General features: G+C 41.5%; 1 protein-coding gene and 2 long non-coding RNA genes across 25 annotated transcripts in view; 2 read left to right on the plus strand and 1 right to left on the minus strand.

Annotated features, from left to right (window-relative positions):
• Positions 1–3,468, plus strand: part of LOC123611041 — a 57,412-nt gene extending 53,944 nt beyond the window's left edge. Inside the window, exons 4-5 of one of the 2 annotated variants that reach the window (XR_006718390.1) lie at positions 834–937; positions 2,114–3,468. This is a non-coding gene — a long non-coding RNA (uncharacterized LOC123611041). Of the gene's footprint in view, positions 1–833 lie in introns of both variants that reach the window. The other variant, XR_006718387.1, reaches the window with a different exon arrangement.
• Positions 1–21,395, minus strand: part of TENM2 (teneurin transmembrane protein 2) — a 1,977,527-nt gene that overhangs the window by 44,306 nt on the left and 1,911,826 nt on the right. For 21 of the 22 annotated variants that reach the window (XM_045502305.1, XM_045502315.1, XM_045502361.1 and 18 more), the window contains 6 exons: positions 18,599–18,619; positions 15,366–15,598; positions 13,986–14,140; positions 11,897–12,771; positions 5,220–5,395; positions 3,493–3,728 (listed from right to left, as the gene is read on the minus strand). In XM_045502305.1, the coding sequence (XP_045358261.1) occupies positions 3,493–3,728; positions 5,220–5,395; positions 11,897–12,771; positions 13,986–14,140; positions 15,366–15,598; positions 18,599–18,619 (1,696 nt within the window). The remainder of the gene's footprint in view (positions 1–3,492; positions 3,729–5,219; positions 5,396–11,896; positions 12,772–13,985; positions 14,141–15,365; positions 15,599–18,598; positions 18,620–21,395) is intronic. The other variant, XM_045502345.1, reaches the window with a different exon arrangement.
• On the plus strand, positions 3,626–20,782 carry LOC123611058. Its single transcript, XR_006718401.1, has 3 exons — positions 3,626–3,738; positions 13,923–14,303; positions 18,758–20,782. It is a non-coding gene; the product is annotated as an uncharacterized LOC123611058 (long non-coding RNA).

Raw genomic sequence — 21,395 nt, forward strand, 5'->3', positions numbered from 1 at the left:
TGCCACATGTCTGTCATGGGTTTCAGTTCCTACAAAGCCTGGTAGGCCACCTCACAAAGTCTAGACAGCCACTCAGTTTCCCAGTCCATATGACTAGGGAGAGGAATCCTCAAAAGGAGAGCATGATACAGCAACCCTGCTACTTGTCAAATCCTGTTAATTATGTGTACTAAATCGCTCTCAGATCTTTCCTTCCCTCTTCTTTCTCTCTTTAGTGTTAGTGATTTAGTTCTTTGTTTGGATTGCTGCAATTGCTTCTGTGCTGTCCCTGTCTTCCTATCTTATCCCCTTCTGATCATCCTCCACATCTAAGGAAGCCTGAGAGGTCTTTCTAAGACTACACATCCCAACACATCACTCTGCTAATCAAACCCTGGAACAGCTCCCCATAGTCCTCTTGATAAATGTCAGCCTAGCAAAATATGCCTTTCCATGTGCTGCCTCTGGCCAACTCATTTTTTTTTTTTCCTGCACCACAATGTAACACATTCCCCTTCCCCATGGCCAAACTGAGTTAAGGTTTCCTGAAATGCTCTTCCCTTTTTGGACCTCTTTGTTGTCTCACAGGCAACACTGTTGGTCTCATCACTTCTTCCCTGTATCTTTGCCAGGCTAATTCCCACTGCTCTGCAGAACTGATTCCAGCCTTTCTGTATGAGGTGGCAGAGAACCTGCTATGTGTTCAACTCTTTTGGTTTTTTTCTTCTTAGGCACCCAGAAAGACAACATTTCCTAGGCTTCTGTGCAGTTCAGTGGAAACGTTCTCTCTAGGGTGGGTGGAAGTGATGTACACCATGTCCATCTCTGCTCATTCAGCCCCTCGTTCCTTCCAGAGCAACCTGAGAGGTCATTTGCTTACTGTGGCGGGGTCACAAGACAGCAAATGCCGTGAATCATCACTAGGTCAAGCTGCCTGCCTTATGTGGAAGGTGATGTGGTAAGCTCCTGAGATTTCAGGGCTTATTTATTATCTAGCCTCATCTCATCCCCTCCTGACACAACGAACTATCCAGTGTTCCTTGTGACTCTGCCTCTGTTACAGCTTACACCACACTGTTTACATTGGCCTCTCTACTAGATTGCAAGCTCTTTACTGGTGAGGATTTAGTTTTCTCTCTCTCACCTCCATAGTGCTTGGCATATAGTTGGCACTTAGCCCACATCTTTTTAAAAGAATTTATAATATTGGTTTAATTTGCAGCCCAAATGCAGAGGAGACTTAAATCAAGGAGAAAATTTAAAAAAATGTGTTATACACAGGAAAACAATTACAGCTATAAAATGTAATGTTCTCCTCTAAGAGTCCATTTGACGATGGAAGTCAAGACAGAGTGAAAAGAAATGTCAGGCCTGGAGGTAAGGAGAGAAGAAACTGCTTGCCTTGTGGGGGCCAACAGGTACCTGTGGTTCAGGGGCTGTAAACTTCCCTGCCCTGGGCTCATAAAGAATCTGACAAAAAGGACACTCCCCAGTTCTCTTGATCCACATCCTGCCTCACCTTTCCTTTACACCTTCTTGCAATTGCTTTGCTCTCCTGCAATTTCTAGGAGTTGCTTTTATTTCATTCACTAAACAATTTATGAATTGAATTAAAATAAATGAGATGCAAATAAATTCCAGGCTTTCTCCCTCATTTTCAAATTACATTTTCAGTCCACTCAACCTGTTATAATCTCATAGTGATTTTCATTTAAGAGAGCTAAATGGATATGTGATTATTGTTACAGGAACTAACACCAGACAATTAAATGTTGAGGTGTTGATAGATAAAGCTGTGTTTTGATTTGCATAAACATGATGCCAGCAAATCTAAACCTGGCAGAAATTCAGTTATAAGATTTGCGTGCCTAACTTCTGCTAATTACCACAAGTACCATTATTAAGATTTTTAATATTCAGTGTTGGGATTATAGCCATTTTATTTTAGGGCCACATTTATCTTTATTTGGAAAACTTAGTCAAAAAGCATAACTGATTTATCAGAGAAAAGGCACGATTACTACTTATAATCAACTTCTACAGTACAGCATATCAAAAATCAATTACACAGGCCTGAAATCCAGTCATTAAGGATTTAGCTACTAATCTCATTTCATTTTTTGTCTTTGGGAAGATAGTGCCGTTTGCAACTTTGCAGATACCAGCGTTGGAAGGAAAACATGGGAGACTGCTGATAACCTAATGTGAACAATGAAACTCCAGCTAGATGAAAGCAGAATCTTAATATGCAGTGGCCTGGCTCTGCAGGGAGGTAACCTGGGCCGGGTGGATTTCAATCCAATAACAGGCAAAAGTTACGCTGATGGTGACACTTCTACTCTTTTCCATTGTTTACTGTCTTCCTAGTGCTTATCTTAATCATAATTATTTTAGTTATTTATCACTGTATTCACTATCTGCCCTTCTTGTCCCTTTCCCCCATCCCTGACTGTAAGCTGCAGGAGGGTAGGCTTGATGTGTCATATAGATCTCCAGTGCCTGACAAGTGGTAGGTGTTTAGTGAATATGTGAATTTGGTGAAGACTGGGATCCCTGGCCCCACCCACCCACCCCACCATGGGGAAAGAGGTTAGCATGATGTTAAAAATCAGTCACATGAGTGAGAGACAGGACCCCGATTATCTGGATGACTATGAATTTAAACAGGAAGCTATGGGGCTTGGTGGTTAAGAATACTGGCTAGTGAGCCAGACACAAATATGGAACTGGGACTGAGTCCTGGCTTTGCCATTTTCTAGCCATGGTGCCTTTGGACGGGTCATGTAGCTCCCAGAGGCTGTGTTTCTTTATCTGAAAAACAGGGATAACTATCCCCATGCGGTTGTTGAAAATAAGTAAAGCACTTAACATACTGCTTGCCTCACGGAATCCTCAATGAGTATTGTGTCTTTGTTTTTAAAAGAAGTAACTTTGGGGTCAGTTGCCTAGTCTGGGGAAGCTATGGTTTGTTAAAACTTTCTGCTTGGTTAGCTTGTTATTTCCTCTTGGGAAGCCTCCCCTTATCACCTTAGGCTGGGCAATCTCTCCTGCTCTGCGATTCCATCAGGCCCTGGATGTTCCTCTCACTTATCCCATTGGATTATCCTGCATCTATATATTCTACTGGACTGTTAACTCCTTGAGTGTAAAGAGTACATTATAAAATTTGTCTTCTTTCAGTATTCATCAAATTCCTCAGCACACAGTAGGCACTGGCACTCGGTGCTAAGTCATTTGTCAAATTGGCCAAAGAGTGAAAGTTGAGGAAGAAGATGGCAAGTGTGACAAGAAGACTGTAGAGCATAAGGTAAATCCCCACCTTGTTGTCTCCCAGGCAATGGAGAGGTTTTTCCCAAAGGGACTGGGCTTCTATCTTCTGAGGGAAAGACTTTGTCTTTTCCAGGGAAGAAAGGAGTAATGGAGGCTTGGGACCTAGGAAATTTGCTCAGCTCCTGAGCAAAGGGTGTGTATCCCCTACCACTTTGTGGTGACAGATAGGGTGGAATCACTTACCCGGAGCTTCCTGCCAAAGATGGTGACTTTGCCTTTAATCTGTTCCTTTCTTAGGCGCCACTCAATGGAATTTAGGCCATTCTCCATGGGCAGGGATATGTTGCAGCGCCCAATGGTGGGGGTGATGGTACCTGCTAGGACATGGGGCTCACTGTGGAAGCTGACACCCATTCCATTGGCATACATCACCCTCAGGGTACCGTTATTACAGAGCTGGTAGCTGTTCCGCACTTGATCTGGAGAAATGTAAGTGAGGGTGGGGATATGGAAAGAAATTATCCACTCTGTTAGTCATAAGAGAACAGAACCCCTATTTTTATAGGTTTCCATGGTACTTTGCAGCTGTCAGTCTAAGGCTGCCTTCAATTAGCACCCATACAATGTTAAGGTGAGTAGCAGAGATGCTACTGATCCATGGAAAGAAAAACATTATTAATATGTGGCACTCCAGAAATAATTATGCTGTGATATTTTTCTTTTACTCACTGAATACTATTAATAGTACCTTTAAAGATGTCTATTGCCTACACAATTTGTGTCAATCAAATCCCTAATCTTTAACATATATGTTTTAAATGGTAAAAAAAAAAAAAATGACTTAATTTTTCCCCCCTTTTGCCTACCACCTAACCTGAAGTTGATGGTCTAGCTACAGATCAGATCAGGAGAAAAAAAGCAACCTTCTCGCCCCTCATGCTTCTGCTGCTGACTCCACTATGATGCCACCTTTACTTAAGAGAACTCTGAAGAGATTCAAAGAGCTTAAGGTAGACTGAGCTAGGGGTGCTGATAACATGCGTTTATCTCCCCAAAGAGAATCTACACTAGTCAATCAGACTTCTGACCTTTTCCTTATCAAAAAGTTCCAGGAAGGAAATGTGAGTCCAAAACTCCTTTTATAGATACGTTTCTTCCTGATTATTTGGGCAAAGGAGTCCAGCTGGGCTGGCCTCTGAGATGCTGACTTTTGGGATTGTGAGCAAATGTGTATCTGTCACTCCTGCAACTGCAGCCATCATGCAGAAAGACAGAATCTACATCATTAATCATTTGGCAGAGCAGAAATAGAGTCATTGAAACAGGCTCTGTCGTGGGATAATAGTGCAGAAATGTCACCATTTATCTACTGAGAGGACACTTTTATCCTCTGACAACGGGCTAGCCCACTGACATTATATCTTAATTAAAAGAAAAATTAATCTGCACAATTCCTTTTCTTGCCAGCTCTTGTGCTTGTCCTGGAATTTGTGTCATGTCAAACAGCAATAGTAACTATGGGGTGGTCAGAAACCTCTGTGATCCCAGTCTTGGCAAGAGATTGCTAAAGGCTTTGAATCTAGGATAATCAACTCAACAAACAAGTGGCACCAGAATGGAGCCAAAAAAGGAAGAGGTGACCCCAAGAGGATAAATAGCCTTTGAGAAGCTAACTCTGTGTGTTGGGTTAGTGGAGAGTGCTGATGATGGAGAGGTAAGAGCAAGTGGGTATGACAACTGACATTTTCAGATAAGTATGTAGACATTCCTAAATTCCTGGACATTTCGTTTAGTATAGATGACATTCTTCTGAATCTGATTAAGTCATTTTCTACAAGACTGACCTCTTGTAGAATTTGTTTTCTGTGGACACTTGAGTAAAATAGCAAGGTAATAGGTGTTCCACAGTTCTGGAGGTCCTCCCAGTCTTACCTGGGGTCTGTGGGTGAGTTTAGTGGGCAGGGGCTTACCTTGTACCACCGTGTAGGAGGCCTCCACTGAAGACAGATTGGTAATGACAGTGACATCATCATCACGGTTGGAGTTCTCAATGTCAATGGTGATGGATTTCTCCATTTCCCGGTGCAGACTGGTCACCACCCCCGTGGGGCGTGTCACATTGGTCAGGCGGCCCTCGTGGTCATAGCTGGAAGACAGACACACTGGTTGGAAGCACAGTTACTCGAGCTGAAGGCTTTCCCACCACTCAGAACCTCACAAGGCCAGAGAGAGAGGTTGGAAGGTAGAATGGCTGGGTAGTGTATCACACAGAGGCTCCTTGTCACAATCAGCAAGACCTGGCATTGGAGACCATCTATGCTCATACAATTTCATCTCACTTGCCACCTCAAAGTCCTCTGGACAGTCAACCTAGGCCAACTATCACCTCCAGGACTTGGCTCAAGCACAGCAGGTCTGGCTGCCTATAACCCTTTCTCTGGTTTTATAGTCCCAAACTAACCACAGCTCCCCAAGCAGCCTTCTTAGACAGTTTTCCCAATGAATTACTTGACTTCACCCAAGCCTACGTATACCAGTGATCAAGTTCTGCTGCTAGAAAGTTGCCTGAAATTGGGCCCTTCTCCTTTATCTGTATGTCATCTTTACTTTTTCCTTGAACTGTGGAATTGTTTTTTCTGCCTCCTTTAGCAAAAAGCTTTGCTATTCCACTTGGTGGAACATTTTCCCACTCTGAAAGTTTCATTGTAATCAGAAAGCTGGACCTTCCATATGCCCAAGTAAGAGACTCTTTTTAAGGTCTGAGCATAGAGGCCTTTGAGCTTTCCCAGATGATAACTGTTACTAGAGATATCTGTTACCAGAGAGGGGAGGAAGGTAGAGGAAAGAAGGTAGTTTGCTTAACCTTTAGGTGTGACTCCCTCTGGACTGGGGACAAAGGTGGTAGGTTCTCAGTGATGGAGACTGAAGCTTGTACAGCATATGAACAGGACCATTATGGCCTATCTGGCTTTGTTGCTTAGAACTACGGAAGCAAATATGGATGGAAAATGGCTTCAGAAAGACAGTAAGTGATTTGAGAAAACATGATAAGAAATTTTTGCTTCCCGGGATGTTTGAAGGCAGAGAACAGAACCACATTAAGCTGGGTGGCCAGTTGGACAAAGGGAGGGAAGAGCTTTGAATGAAGGGCCCAGCGTTTGGCTCTACCTTCATCACTTGCCCAGGGCACTAGGCAATAGGTGGTACAGATATTACAGTAACTGGACCACTATAGACACAGATGGGAGTCAGGCCCTCCAGGTCAAAGGGACTCCCTTTTGTCTTCTTATCTATTAAAGAAACTGCCCCTCAAAGATGTTATTTACTAATAGTGACAAATTTGTTAAATGACTAGGTAGATAGCTACCTATAAAGCCACAAAAATTGATGACAGTGATTTCTATCTATTGGAATGAAAAAATGTATATTATTGAGTGGAGTATAAAAATATATTCCACTGATAGTATAATGAGTATATATAGAAGAAATTGTCTTAAAATATAGACATCACAACGTTAAGGGTGGTTTTTCTACCTGTTTGTATGTTCCCCTATTTTAGGAATTATTTCTAACCAATATGCCTGACTGTTAGGTTTTCTGATTAGAAACAAAAGGTATTTAAATGAAATAGTAAATGCCTAAGAGTTGGTTTTTTTAAAAGATAAAATTGACCAACCTTAAAAGACAAGAGTTCTCAAAAATCAGAGATGTTACAACTGATATGACAGAAATACAAAAGATCATAACAGATTACTACCAAGGAGTTTCAATCAGTAATCAAAAGCGTTCCAACAAACAAAACTACAGGGCCAGATGGCTTCACTGGTGAATGCTACCAAACATTGAAAAACTTATTGATAGAAATCCTTCTCAAACTCTTGAAGGAACTATTCCAAACTCATTTTATGAGGCCAGCATTACCCTGCTACCAAGATAGGGGCACCACACAAAAAGAAAATGAATATCTCAGATGAATATAGATACTCCAACATATTCATATTTAAATCAAATACAGAAAATCATATTCAATAGTACATTGATAGATGTATTCCAGGGATGCAAGGATGGTTCAACAGATGCATAAAAAGCATCTGACAAAATCCAACACCCATTAATGACAAAAACTCTCAACAAAGTGGGTATAGAGGGAATGTATCTCAAAGGTCATATATGACGGATCCACATACAACATCATACCCACTGGTGGGAAACTGAAGTCTTTTCCTCTAAGATCAGGAACAAGACAGGACAACTAAGAAAATGAAATGCATCCAAATAAGACAGAAGTAAAACTGTCATTATTTGCAGATGATGACTTAACCTAAAAACTTAGAACCAATAAATTCAGTAAAGTTGAAGAATACCATTGTGTTTCTATACACTAAGAACAAACTAGCAGAAAGTCAATCCCATTTACAATTGGATCAAAAAGAATAAAAAAGCTAGGAAAAAATTTAACAAAGGGCATAAAAGACCTCTTATACTAAAAGCTATGACATTGATGAAAGATAGTCCATTGTTCATGGACTGGAATAATCAATGAAATCCCTAACAAAATTCCAATGGAATTATTCAGAGAAATAGAACAAATAGTTCTAAAGTTTGTATGGAGCCACAAAAGCAATGTTGAGAGAAAGAAACAAAGCTGGAAGCATCATGCTCCCTGATTTCAAACTAAATTACAGAGCTATCGTAATCAAAACAGTAATTAAACAGTTTTTATGATCTTAAAAACAGATACACAGATCAACAGAGCAAAATAGAGAGTCCAGAAATAAACACACACATATATGGTCAATTAGTTTACCATAAAGGAGCTAAGAATATACAATGGGGAAAGGACCGTTTCTTTAATAAATGGTGTTGGGAAAACTGGACAGCCACATGCAAAATAATGAAAATGGACCATTATCTTACTCGATACACAGAAATTAACTCAAAACGATAAAAACCATTAAACTAGAAGAAAACAGGTGGTAAGCTCCTTGATATCAGTCTTGGCAATTTTTTGATTTGACACCCAAACCAAAGGCAACAAAAGCAAAAAAGATGTAGGACTGCATCAAATTAAAAAGCTTCATAGTAAAGGAAACCAACAAAATGAAAAGGCAACCTACAGAATAGGAGAAAATATTTGCAGATCATATATCTGGTAAAGTTTTAATATCCAAAAAATATAAAAAAAACCCCATACAATTCAAGAGCAAACAACCTGATTAAAAAATATACAGAGGATCTGAACGGACATTTTCCCAAAGACGACACATGGATGGCCAACAGGTACATGAAAAGGTGCTCAACACCACTAAGCAATGGGAAATGCAAATCAAAACCATAATAAGATATTACCTCACACCTATTAGAATGTCTTTTATCAAAAAGAGGTAAGTGTTGGTGAGGATATGGAGAAAAGGGAACCCTTGTGCCTTGGTAGGAATGTAAATTGGTGCAGCCAGTATAGAAAACAATATGGTGGTTCCTCAAAAAAAAAAAAAAAAAGAATTACCATATAATCCAGCAATAATCCAGCAATTCCACTTTAGGTATCTATCCAAACTCAAAAAGATATATGCAGCCCATGTTCATTGCAGCGTTATTTACAATAGTCTAGATGTGGAAACAACCTAAGTGTTCATCAGTGGATGAATGGATAAAAAAGATGTGGTATATATATACACTCAGCCATAAAAAGAATGAAATCTTGCAATTTATGACAACATGGATGGACCTTGAGGGCATTATGCCAAGTGAACTAAGTTAGAGACAAATACCACATGATCTTATATGTGGAATCTTTAAAAAACCCTGAACTCATAGACACAGAGAACATGGTAGTGGTTACCAGAAATGGGGGATGAGTGAAAGGGGTCAAAAGGTATAAATTTCTAGATATAAAATAAATATGAGGATATAGGGGCACTTGGGTGTCTCAGTCAGTGAAGCGTCTGACTTCGGCTCAGGTCATGATCTCACGGTTCATGAGTTCGACCCCTGCATTGGGCTCTCTGCTGTCAGCACAGAGCCTGCTTTGGATCCTCTCTCTCTCCCTTTCCCCTGCTCATGCCCTTTCTCAAAAATAAACAACCATTAAAAAAATTATGAGGACATAATGTATGGCATGGTGATAGGTAATAGCACTGTACTGCATATTTGAAAATTGCTAAGAGAATAACTCTTAGAAGTTCTCATCACAAGAAAAATTTTCATAACTCTATAGTGATAGATGTTAATTAGACTTACTGTGGTGATCATTTCACAATATATACAAACATCAAATCATGTTCTACACTTGGAACTAATATATATCAATTTTACCTCAATAAGAAAATAAAACACTTCTAAGGGTTTGCATATGGGGTGCCTAATGGAGTACTCGACAACAGACAATATCCTCAAGTCCCACAGTCAAGCAGGGACTTGTATGAGGAGTTCGTGGTCTGGGATCCAGGCAAAGATTGAATTCCAATGTACCTGGACACATACAATGGTGCTTATGAGAGAAGTGGTAGAAACTGGAGATTCTATACAGAGGAACAGAGGTTTGGGGCTGAGGCCAGGATCTCAGGGGTCACAGGAAGAAAAACACGTTCTCTCTAATTTTCAAAGAAGAGTAAGTTTCCTACAACCATGCTTACTTGCCCCAGGGAGTATCTTCAGATTCAGGTCTTTTTGCAAATAAGTCTACACATAGTTTCAAGGTGCTATGAATTCCTGTAATGGGATCTCAAGGCCATTCAAGGGAACTACTACAGCCTTGGCCTGTGTGGGGCTGAAGGTTGCTTTTGACTCATTTATTCAAGTATTTACTGAGTGCCTACTATATGCCAGGCATTGTACATGGCACTGGGGGCATGACTAGAAACAAAATGGATGAGAATCCCTGTCTCCATGATGTGTACATGATGGACAGAGTATGTCAGATGGTAACAAGTGGTAAGGATTAAAATAAGGGAGAGAGAGAGAGAGAGTGTATGTGCATAAGAGTGGTTGTAATTTTAAATATGGTCCTGTGCCTTTCAGGGACACAGGCTACTCTTCTCCAGATGATCATATGTAAAAGTACCATGAAACAAAAAAAGTTCACCATCATTTTAGGAGGAACAGGAAAACCTCATGCATTTGAACCCCTATAATGGACAATTTGATAATAGGATTTACCTACACTATGAAAAAGCAGCTCTTCAAAAGAGAAAAAAAATCATGCAGTTTCCATGTAACTTGTGAACACTTTTAAAAAGCGTACTGCCCATATTTTTATTAAACTAGGGACCCTTCCTGGAAAATACTGTCCCAGTTAGAGCTAACGTCTAAAGATGTACCTGAGGCTGAACTTCTTTATTATAGTCTCTAAGTCAGGCCTAATTCAGACTGGCCTTCTGAGAGTGACATTGGTTTGTCCTCAATCAGATCAGACAACATATTGTCTCTGAAAAGCATTGGTCTTTAGGTAGAACTGCTAGAAAGGAAGGTGAAAATCTATGAGGTGTTTGGGTTACAGTATAGCTTTAACCTAACTTGGTGTGAGAGTTACAGATGGCACTAAGATGGTGCCTTAGGGACAGTGTCACTGGCTGGTAAAGTTTGATCAAGTCCCAGTGCCCTGGAGGATGCTAGGATGCTTCAGAAATCTGAGAAAGACAGCTTTGCCCAAAGAAAAAAAGAGAGCAAGGAAAAGCAATTCTACAACGCAGTAAATTTCCAGCAGGTGGCAACAGCTTCCTTTGCATGCTCCCAAACCCATTTGACTACCAACTGGGAAGTGAACATTCCTGAATCTACAAGTGGATCAACAATAGGGTCTTCTGTTCTCTCTCTTGTACCCCATTCCCTCTGCCGACAACCCCTACCCAACTTACTAAGTTCTCGGCCAGCAGCAACACCTAGACAGAAAGCAAACAAGGACTCCAAATACAAGTAAGCTTCACTATCAAGGAGAGCCAGATACTTACAAATTCCATACCAGTCTTAGTGGTGACTGGGGGAATCACGCCTTAGAAATTTTCCCCAACCAGCATCCCACTGGTTAATACCTGCAGCAGCAGGCAGTATGACCAAGCGCTGCCTGCAGGAGTGACGGAAAACAGGTTTTTGGCAAAACAAACAGTGGGACTATTAAGTATGAGATAATTGTTAGGGGAAATATGACCAGCTCTCACATCTTTTAATATACCTAGCACTTTATCTGTATTGATCTGCTTCTGCTAAAGAGGAAATTCAGAGTTTATCTACCTGTCTGTGCAATCAAGTGTGTTGCTGGACCTACTGGCAAATTACAGGAGTCCCACCAGGATCTTGCCTTTTAGATTCTAATTTCCGCACCCATGGCAAACATGAATAATCAGCAAAGTTAATGAACACTTGCTCTCCCAGGTGCTGTGCATGTCCAATATCCTGAAATTGGAGGGGCAAGCAGGCAATAGGAATCGGAGCTCTTGTTAGGATGTTCTCTGAAGTTCAATATCAGAGACTGAACAGTGCAAATCACTTAGAAGTCAGGGAGAGGGGACATGAATATCTTGAGGCCACAAGTTGACATTAAAGTTAGGGAGACAATGTGACTAAACAATTCTAAAATCTACATGGACAATCAATCCTGCTGCAAGCTAGGGTAGGGTACTTTTAAGAAATGCTTTACAAATGTACTTACTCATAGAAAGTTGTCCATCCTGTTTCATCACTCTTGGTGGCTAGGAGGCCAGTGTTCCCATCGTAGGTCATGAGGCCAAGCTCCAGATTCTGTGTGGACACGACTTTGAGACCTCCATTGGTGCCCACGGTGAGGGTGATGATCTGGTTGTCAGGCATGAGCAGGTGGCGGGGCATGCCACTACTGTCCCGACGGATCTTTAGGGAATTCCCATTATTGTCAATCAATTCGGTGACATCATTGTCAGCACTATATGTGAAATTGTACAAGTACTCCCCTGTCACCAGGCTCACGGTATACTGGTGGATGCCATCAGCGTTGAAAACATACAACTCCTGTTCTCCGGGGGATGCAGCCTCATACTGGTTGAAAGCATTAAGAACAGGCTTGTTTTTGCTGACTGCCCTAATCCGAATATTTCCAAGATCTGCAATGTAGATGGTACCATCTGGAGCTACAGCTAAGGATGATGGGGAATTCAAGATGGCATCAGTCGCATAGGCATCGTCTCCTGAGTAGCAGTTGCAATTGACATCATTTTTGCAGTCACAGTCTGAGGCTGCCCCAGCTAAGAGGCAGATCTCCCCATTTGTTGTTACCTGGCGTAGACGATTAATCTTCTTCTCATCTGTCTCAGTGATATAGAGGACCCCAGTGTGAGAAATAGCAATGGCACTGGCTGACTCCAGAGCGGAGTGAATGGCTAGTTTGCTGAGTGAGTAGTCAATTCCAGGAACCTGGCAATGCATGGGGCGTCCTGCAATGATGCTGACTTGGTGATTCTCAGTGATTCGAAGGATGACGTTGTTCTCAAGAACATACAAGGAGTTGTCCATGGGGTTGACAGCAAGGTCTGTTGGCCACTCCAGGCGAACCTGTGGATGACACGGCATTAAAGAGCAGCCTCTAACATGCCCAACATTGAACTGTAGGGCACTTATACTGGTTTTATGCAACTGGTGAAAAAAAACTTTCTTTTTTAACCACACTGTATAAGAAGTACCCATCATCAAACCACTCGCCCATTGCCCATGTCGAGTGTACACAATGAAGAAGAGGCCAAGTAACAAACATCTCCTATTATATCATCTGCTATAGCTGGAGGAGGTCACCAGCTCTACTCTTGATGTTCTTCTCAGCCCCAGATGATTGGACCAGGGTCAGAGTCATATATAGTTGGACAAATAATTCACTGCACAAGGGGCTAAAGTAATTCCTTCTATTCTCTGTTCATCCAGCCATAGGCTTAAGGAGGCTATGTTCATATAGAGGTGGAACTTTTATCTCATACACAAAAGAAGCCATGCTGTTTGGAAGATGGCCCTGACCCAAGGGCAGCCAATGCACAGGCTGGCTAGTGAACTACAACTTGGGCATTCGCTTGAAGAAATGAACTGGACCTTCTCTGCAAAACTGAAATGAAAATCTCTGTGGCAAGTTTTCAGCTTGTTGTGGAATTTGAGCTGAAATTAATGAGGTTGATTGAAGGTTGAAAAGGCCCTCATAGGAAGGGCAAGCATATATTCCAGGTTGTTTGAGGATCCATGTAATAAACATCATTTTCTTCTGCTGTCCATTTAAGTGAGCCGCTGTTCTCTGCCCCCATAAGAACTCATACTAAAGGAATATCACTTGGAGGAATATTGTAGAGGGCTCTGCTCTAGTTACTACTTCACAAAGTAAAGGTTTATATAGTGAGGATGCAATCATTTTAGATTAACAGTGAAGTTCTGATTGACATATAACACTGTATAGTACATTCTCAAACCTGCAATAATGATGGAGAAGAGAGGTAATTACACAGTAACTCCTACCCTGTAATCTGCCACGGCTGGAGTGTGTCACTAGCTCCACTTTTTGAGCTGAATCCCACCCTCCCCCTTTCCTTTCTCTCTTGCTCTCCCTCTCATTCTTGTCTAACACTGCTCATTCCATTTTGCTGCCTAGTTCACCTCAAGCCTTCTACAAACCACCCTGTAATCTGTATCTATATCTCTTCCTCCCATTCCACTTTCAACCCAAACAGGCTGCAGGTGAGAACTTCAGGCCAAGAACCAGGTGTGGCACAGTGATGAGAAGTAAATCCTACCTGGGCCACATCCATGCTGGAGTCACAGCTCAGTGGCCGGACAGCAGTGAGGTCATTGGAGCCCAGCAAAGTGGAGATGATTCCATTCTGGTCAACCTTCCGGATCATGGTGGCATCAACAAAGTACATGAGTCCGTTCTTGTCCACTGCAATACCTGATCAAGACAAACAGCGAACGTGTGTCTCTTGACAAGGAGTAGGGCTTGTGGGGGTGGAGGTGGGGATGCCCTATTGGGCATTAGCTTCTTGATCTTCTCGAACTCGGGAACATACTGGATGGATTAGCAGACCTAGAGCAGTGGCTCTCAGCTTTTTAAGGTAAAACCCTTTCTCATAGGCACTCTGTTGAGATCTGCATAATTACTAGGGTGCTAGCTACATTACCACCCAATTGAAGAATGAACTTTGGGCTGCAAATGAACCAAGACTGCAAATGAATGAATGGGGAAATAACTTGGCATCTGCTCTCTTTAGAAAAGAAGTTATTTCCCAAGTTCATTGCTTGAAAAATTATTGGTAGTAAATTACTTGAATAACCTTCACAACTAATTACAACAATGAGGTTCAGAAACAATGATTCCTGTAGTCACAAACTTCAATTCAAAATGTATCCTCCAGGAAACATTCTCAATTAAGCCTTGACTCTACTCGGTACGCCCTGGGGGAACACCTGTTCTAGCACTCTCCTGGTAAGATGCAGACAGTGTCTTCTATTTCTTTGGCACCTTCACCCTAGTGCCCATGCCCAAGGCCATTCATCCTTAATCCATATTGCCAGATGCTTTAGTGATAGCTAAAAATGTTAATAAGAATTGGGGCTTCAAAGGATCAATAGGTCTTTATCCCTAAGTATCTTTGGTCCTTTTCCAACAGAGATCCATTGGTTCTAAGAACACCTCCCCCCTAATCCCAGACTCTTGGAAATTATACCCATTCTTAATTGCTACCATTTATTGGGCATTTACAAAATGTCAGGCTCTGTGCTTATGACTATGTACACTATTGTCTAACATAAACATCTGGGAGTGGTTGGAGGCCCCCCCACTGGGCTCTGTTCTGTCTCCAGCCCACACAGCTGTCACTCTGGCTCATGGAGCTAATATTTCCCTCTGACTCTGTGACTGGCAGCATTCAGAAGTCTCCAGGAGCAATCCAACCCACTTTCCGTTTGTAGCATATGTGGGTGATGAAATTTACTTCAAATAAACAATTTTTTTTAAATACTCACCCACACACCAAAGCAATCTATCAGAGTTAAATTATTGTAGAGAAAGCTGTATTTGTGACTGCCTGGACTTAGTTCAGTTCCAGTTAAGAAGAAAGACAACCTTGTGGCAAGGTCATTCTGGAGGAGGGGTTTTCTTCTTTTGTAACCTTTACCTCGAGGGCTCATCAGGGTTGCATCCACAGCCTTCCCCCCATCTCCACAGCGGGCTTCATCAAAGGGCAAGCACTGCTCTCCAGTCCCTGCCACCACTTCTGAATTCCCAGCCAGGTCTTTAGCTCCACTCAGAGATTTGACTCGGTAGATTCGCCGACTGTTGGTGTCAGACACGTAGAGAGAGCCGGACACAGGGTCTACTGCCAAATAGTACTTGTGTGCTGGGTTGTTGCTTTAGAAGAAGCAGAAAGAGAAATGAGAAGGGGGCTATGCAGCTGGTCTACTGGATCAAAGAGATGACAAAAATCCTGGTAAGACTCTGTTTCTAGTGTCTTTCCACTTTATTGAACTGGAAAGAATCTAGCATAACAACTTAGTGTTCTAACATATCATGGCTCTTAGCTATTTCTTTTAATTGGACCTAAGCTCTTCATGCTATTCAGAGAGTTCATCCTTTCCCATCATACTAAAATACCATTGCTTCATTTAGCTGGTACAAAAGATCCCAATCTGGTCCTGCTTTTGTGTCAGTGTTTTGTGTGTATCAGCCTTCTTCATTTTCCCCCATGGGTTTGATATATTTCTCAAGTGGGATTGAGGAACACTTCCATGAGACAAGGTTTTCTTTTAATCCATGCTTCCTTAATGTCTCCAGGGCACTAGATCATTAATACTAGGGCAACCTGGAATTTTCCTGACTTTCTGATGGGCGGCTCCCAGATCGATCCCCAGTCCTCAGCCTCAGGTCTTCTCTACTATTTCTCAGTGTGGATATGAATAAAGTTGGCATTTTTTAAAAAATGATATTTTGCTGATATCACATCCAGAATCTATATTACTGAGGGAGAAGGTACAGTTTTAATATTTTATGTAATGGTGAGGTCACAAACGTGGATGAAGAGCTGCTAGGGCCCTAAGTGACACTAGACGTGTGTGTGAGAAATGTAATAGGAAGGCACTATTCCTCAGAGACCTGGACCTCTTTCTCTGCCATGCATCTAGCTGCCCTATATGTTGCTGATAAGGATAGGACTAAGCCACAGGAAACTCTAAACTCAGTGTGACCCAGCTGGTGACCTTAAGTCTGTCTTTTGGCTGTGTTGGGTCCTAGACTGCTTATTTGGATAATGAAGAAATCAGATCATTTCTCATGTCCCTTTTGGCTCAAAACCCTACAGTTTCTTCCCTTTGCAGTGTCTGTCATTTGTTGGAGGTTGAGACCAGAATAGGTATTCATGCTATTCCTATACTGGTTATTAAAATCACCACCTCTAGGTTGCAAACAGTGAATGCCTCTCTGCCTTAGGATGCCACATGCCAAAAATCAGCATAGGCCTTTTGTTTTTCAGTTATTTCTCAATTGTAGTTTGGAATTATGGGAAGAAAGGGGATGGAAGAGGTGAAGGAAAGGTGAGGGTGATGATAGTGTTGGATGCATTTGTCCTGTAGACATTAGCTGGTAAATTACTAATTAAAACACCCCCATTTGGATTCTTCCTTGATTTAAGGAAGAAAAGAACTAGGAAGCTATTTTTAGGAACAATTTGTGAGTCAAGACCATCTTTAATTCCAACTTCTCCTCAGGTTGCTATTAAGACACATAATTGAACTAGAAGTCAAGGTCTTTCTAAAATTCCAGCCTAGATAACTAGTTTAAAAGAGTAGGCTACCAGGGTTCCATTCCTTTCCGTTCCTTTCCTTTCCTTCCTCTTCCTCTTTCTCCTTCTTTTCTTTCTTCTTTCTTTCTTTCTTTCTTTCTTTCTTTCTTTCTTTCTTTCTTTCTTTCTTTCTTTCTTTCTCTTTCTTTTGCTATTAAGTCTTTAGAGAATATCCACATATGCAAAACAAATTAGGGCAGAAAGGGAAAACTTCATGCTATTTTTTAATTAGATGCTGTACTTTGTTACCGAATGATAGTAGTTGGCTAGCATCATGAGCAGAAGGATCAGGGCACTGCACATCTGTGCCTATCTGTGAGCAAGATAATTAATTCTGGACTTTCTTGGGAGCCTGATTCAAAGAGCCTTTTCAAAAACTCTGGTAGAAGAGCAGACAACTAAGGGTGTGAGGTCAGTTCTTGTTGGGGTCTCATTCTTCCCCATGGCCTCATACTTGCTCCAACCAAGATTCTTACAGAGAATCTCAGGTATGGACAGCCCATACTTCCACATTTGTGGCTATGGTGAAGGTCAAATGAGGTATGTGAGTTTGAACTGGGATGTCCTTTCAGGGCATTGTAGATTTATTTTTGCTTGGCCTAGTTGGGGTGCCTATAGGCAGCCAGTTTGGGAGTACCTGAGGAAGAGGCAGAGGGTGCATAAGCATAGCTTTTCCACTGAAGTTGATGATCTTATACAACTTGACTCCATTTTTGTCTAATTCTCACCTAACATCAGGAAGAAGCCCCTTCCATGTTTCATTTCAAGAAGTGAGGAGAAACATTCCCTTGAGTATTAAAATACATTATTTTGTTTTTCTCTCTTCTTCTAAATAAAAAGGTCACTTTTCTTCCATTTCAGTGCAACCTTGGGACAAGCTGGAGTTTTCCTAGCTTTGTAATGGGAAGCTCCCCAGAGCCATATGCACAAATATGTGTGTTGTACACTCCATGTGTGAATTTCACCAGTATGGTTTTAAATGATAACCTGGAGCAGTTGAATGACAAAGGCTATTTAGACAAAAAGTACTTGGTCTACACCCTTCATACTACTTAAAAGTGATTTAACTCCATGAAAATTCCCAATGCATCTGACTGTTGGATTCATTCTGACCAGCAGATTGGCAATTAACTTGTTTTTTTTTTTAAATGACCATATATCCAGGGGAAAAAATCATTAATGAGTTGAAAATGAGTTTTTGACCTGTTTCCAGTTCATTAAAGCTTTTGTGAACCCAGTCCAGCATTTACAAAAGCCAGAAGTTTGCCTCAACTGTTTAGCCCAATTATGGACCGCGCTGAGCAGTCAGGATAAAAGTTCGCTGAGGGTTCATTATCTTGCACTTGCATCTCCCGGAAATTCTAATTACTGTCAGCTTATTTGGTTGCTTTTTGACTGCATTTCATAATTGCTAAAGCTTATCATATCCACAACACACAATTAGCACATAAAAAAGTTACTATATTTGGTACATAAAAATACACAACATTACACAAGAAGCACAAAACAAAAAGCAAACACAAGGAAGCAAACGAACCATATCAAATTATATGGGAAAGAGTTCTTCGTCTTACCTATGTTTAAACTCTTTATTTCTTTATAGAAAGAAAACAGAAGGAAAAAGAACAAACAGTTAGCTGAAGAATTGATGATAAAGCAAACATAACATTTTCATTTCTTGTATAAAGGGACCCAAAAAAAGGCACTCGTCTTCCTTTTTTTTTCCCTTCTAGCTGACAGCTCCTGGCTCAATTACTTGGGGAACACCACTGATTTCGGACTCTTCCTGGCCATTGAAAAATCTACAGAAGAATGCTTGAATTCTCTGACCAGCAATGTGGCTGTCACATGACAGAGGTGGCAACAGGTCAAAGAGGTCTTTTGGCTAATGAAAGATGGCAAATAGTTTCCCTCTTGAGTGCCAATACTGATTGATTAGTGATGCCTGCCAGGAGCACAGAAGTAGAAGGATTCTGAAGCCAAATGCCAATCAGCTGTAACAAGTGCTGGGGCTCATTTGTAATGTCTGCTCTGGGTGTGGGAGGGAACCTGGTGCCACCTGTGCCACCTATATGTTATTGGTGCATCACAGGGTAGAGTCAGTACCATCCAAGACAGCCTCTTCCCAAATCCATCTGCAGTTTGGCAAACATTCTGTTGAACCCTGAGAGTCTCAACCGTTTCCTATCCCTGTTCTATGACACCTTCCCTCTCCCTAACTCAATTTGCATGTGTGGGGCCCCTTGTATGCATTCTTTCCTACAGATAACATTCATACATGAAATTCATAGATATTAATATTCTCTATAATTGGAGCCAAAGACTCCATTTACCATTTCTTTTTTGGAAAAGTGGTAAAAGTGTTGCTGTTCTTTTTTTTAATTTTAATTTTAATGTTTATTTTTATTTTTGAGAGAGAATGTGTGAGAAGGGAAGCAGCAGAGAGAGAAGGGGGACAGAGGATCTGAAGCATTTTTTTAAGAACAAAAATACATGTCAATTTCAACAGGAAAGAGGCTAGAAGTTAATAACATTAGGGCAAAGAGGAGAGATGCTAAGGCCTCAAGTAAAGAGAACTGCTTCTCATTCCTGAGACTTCTAGGCCAAACTGGAAGGAGTCTCTAACCCCCTCTTTCCCTCCTGGCTGAGGGAGGAGGCTTCAGGGGAGGGACAAAGAGAACTAATGCCCTGATTCCTGCTTAGGTGCAGCCTGGGCCTCTGCCAGGGGCCATGATTAGTGGTGGGTTTGCACAGGGATTACATTTTTATATTTTATTCCAATGTGTTAGTTTTCGTTAAAAAAAAAGTTAATTAAATGATGCTGATAACTCCTGAGCTCTGACTGACATAGTGCAATTTAAGATTCATTCTGCAAAGCCTGGTGTGTCAGGGTGGCAGCCGGGAATTCTCGCGTCTATTTTATATTGCTTAATGAAAGTGAAATGTTATCTGCCACCAGTGGTAGTCATATTTGGCTCTTAATTATTGCAATATCAATTCCAGTGTTTTAGTCAAGATTTTGTGAAAAGACTGGATGGGATTTGGGTCTGCAGACCTGACCTACTTCTTTCCTAAGAACATGTGCTTTAAGTTGATTAATATAATATCTATGCTGGGGAAAGGAGAAGGGCAGGAGTGGCAGACCAAGTCACTGAGGGTACAGTCCAAATGATCATATGGATATGAGCTTTGGAGACCAACTGAGGTCACCACTATTCCAGTCCAAGGCCATTGGCAGCATGGGTACTTAGTAGCCAACAAACCAAAATAATGGCATTGAGTCAATCGATGTAGATCAGCACAGGTGCCTTACATGCAAAGGACAGGCCAAGGCTTTGTGTTTGCAATAATGCAAACCCTTTAGGCACAGCCTTCAAGGGCAGAGTGGTGTCTCAGATTCAAGAAGTGAGATGGCTTAGCTCATCAACATTTGAGACTGTTGCCTCCTTCCCTTCCAACTCCCTCTGTGCCACAGAATAGGGTGGTATTGGAGTGGCCACAGTTTGTTTGTTTCAGTTCTAATGAAAGAGAAGTTAGCTGGGATAAATTCAGTTTAGGGGGGACATGCTTATGTGTTAATTAGTTAATTAACATGCTTAAATTAGTTTTAGGGGGACATGCTTATGTGGCTCATATGTGGTCCTTTCATTATCTAGTTAGATTACTGCTAGTGTTGGGGTGCCTGGGTGGCTTGGTCGGTTGAGCGTCCGACTTCGGCTCAGGTCATGATCTCACGGTCCGTGAGTTCAAGCCCTGCGTCGTGCTGACAGCTCAGAGCCTGGAGCCTGTTTCAGATTCTGTGTCTCCTTCTCTCTCTGCCCCTCCCCTGTTCATGCTCTGTCTCTCTCTGTCTCAAAAATAAATAAACGTTAAAAAAAAAGATTACTGCTAGTGATTTTGGTATAGGAATGGCTTTCAGGAAAGCTTCCGGCCTATTGTTCAGACTCACTAAGCATTATTGCTGGAAGTGTAATGCCCAATGTCACCAAATGGGTGTGGTGTGGCTTGCTCCAAGTGGGGCCTTAGCTCATTTCATTGATGTTATGGCTTCCACAACTTGAGAGACATGGGACCAAGGACAGATTCCAACAAAAGGGAGGACACTGGTGCATGTCTCCTTTAACTCAAGCAGTATGTCCTGAGCCCCTGATGTGGACCAGAAACTGTTCCAGGCATCAAGGGGCAAAGATGCCAAAGGTGTCTGCTCTACAGAAGCTTATATACTAGTGCCCTAAAGACTTACACAGAGTATTTCACTATTACCAGGACATCAGTGACAGGCTGGTTAATGAGTGTCAACTCAAAGACTATTTAGATTATTCACTGTACAAGGAAATCTGAAATGTATAGAAATATTATTAAAGAAGCCTG

This window comes from Leopardus geoffroyi, chromosome A1, assembly GCF_018350155.1.
Source record: "Leopardus geoffroyi isolate Oge1 chromosome A1, O.geoffroyi_Oge1_pat1.0, whole genome shotgun sequence".
Classification (NCBI taxonomy): domain Eukaryota; kingdom Metazoa; phylum Chordata; class Mammalia; order Carnivora; family Felidae; genus Leopardus; species Leopardus geoffroyi.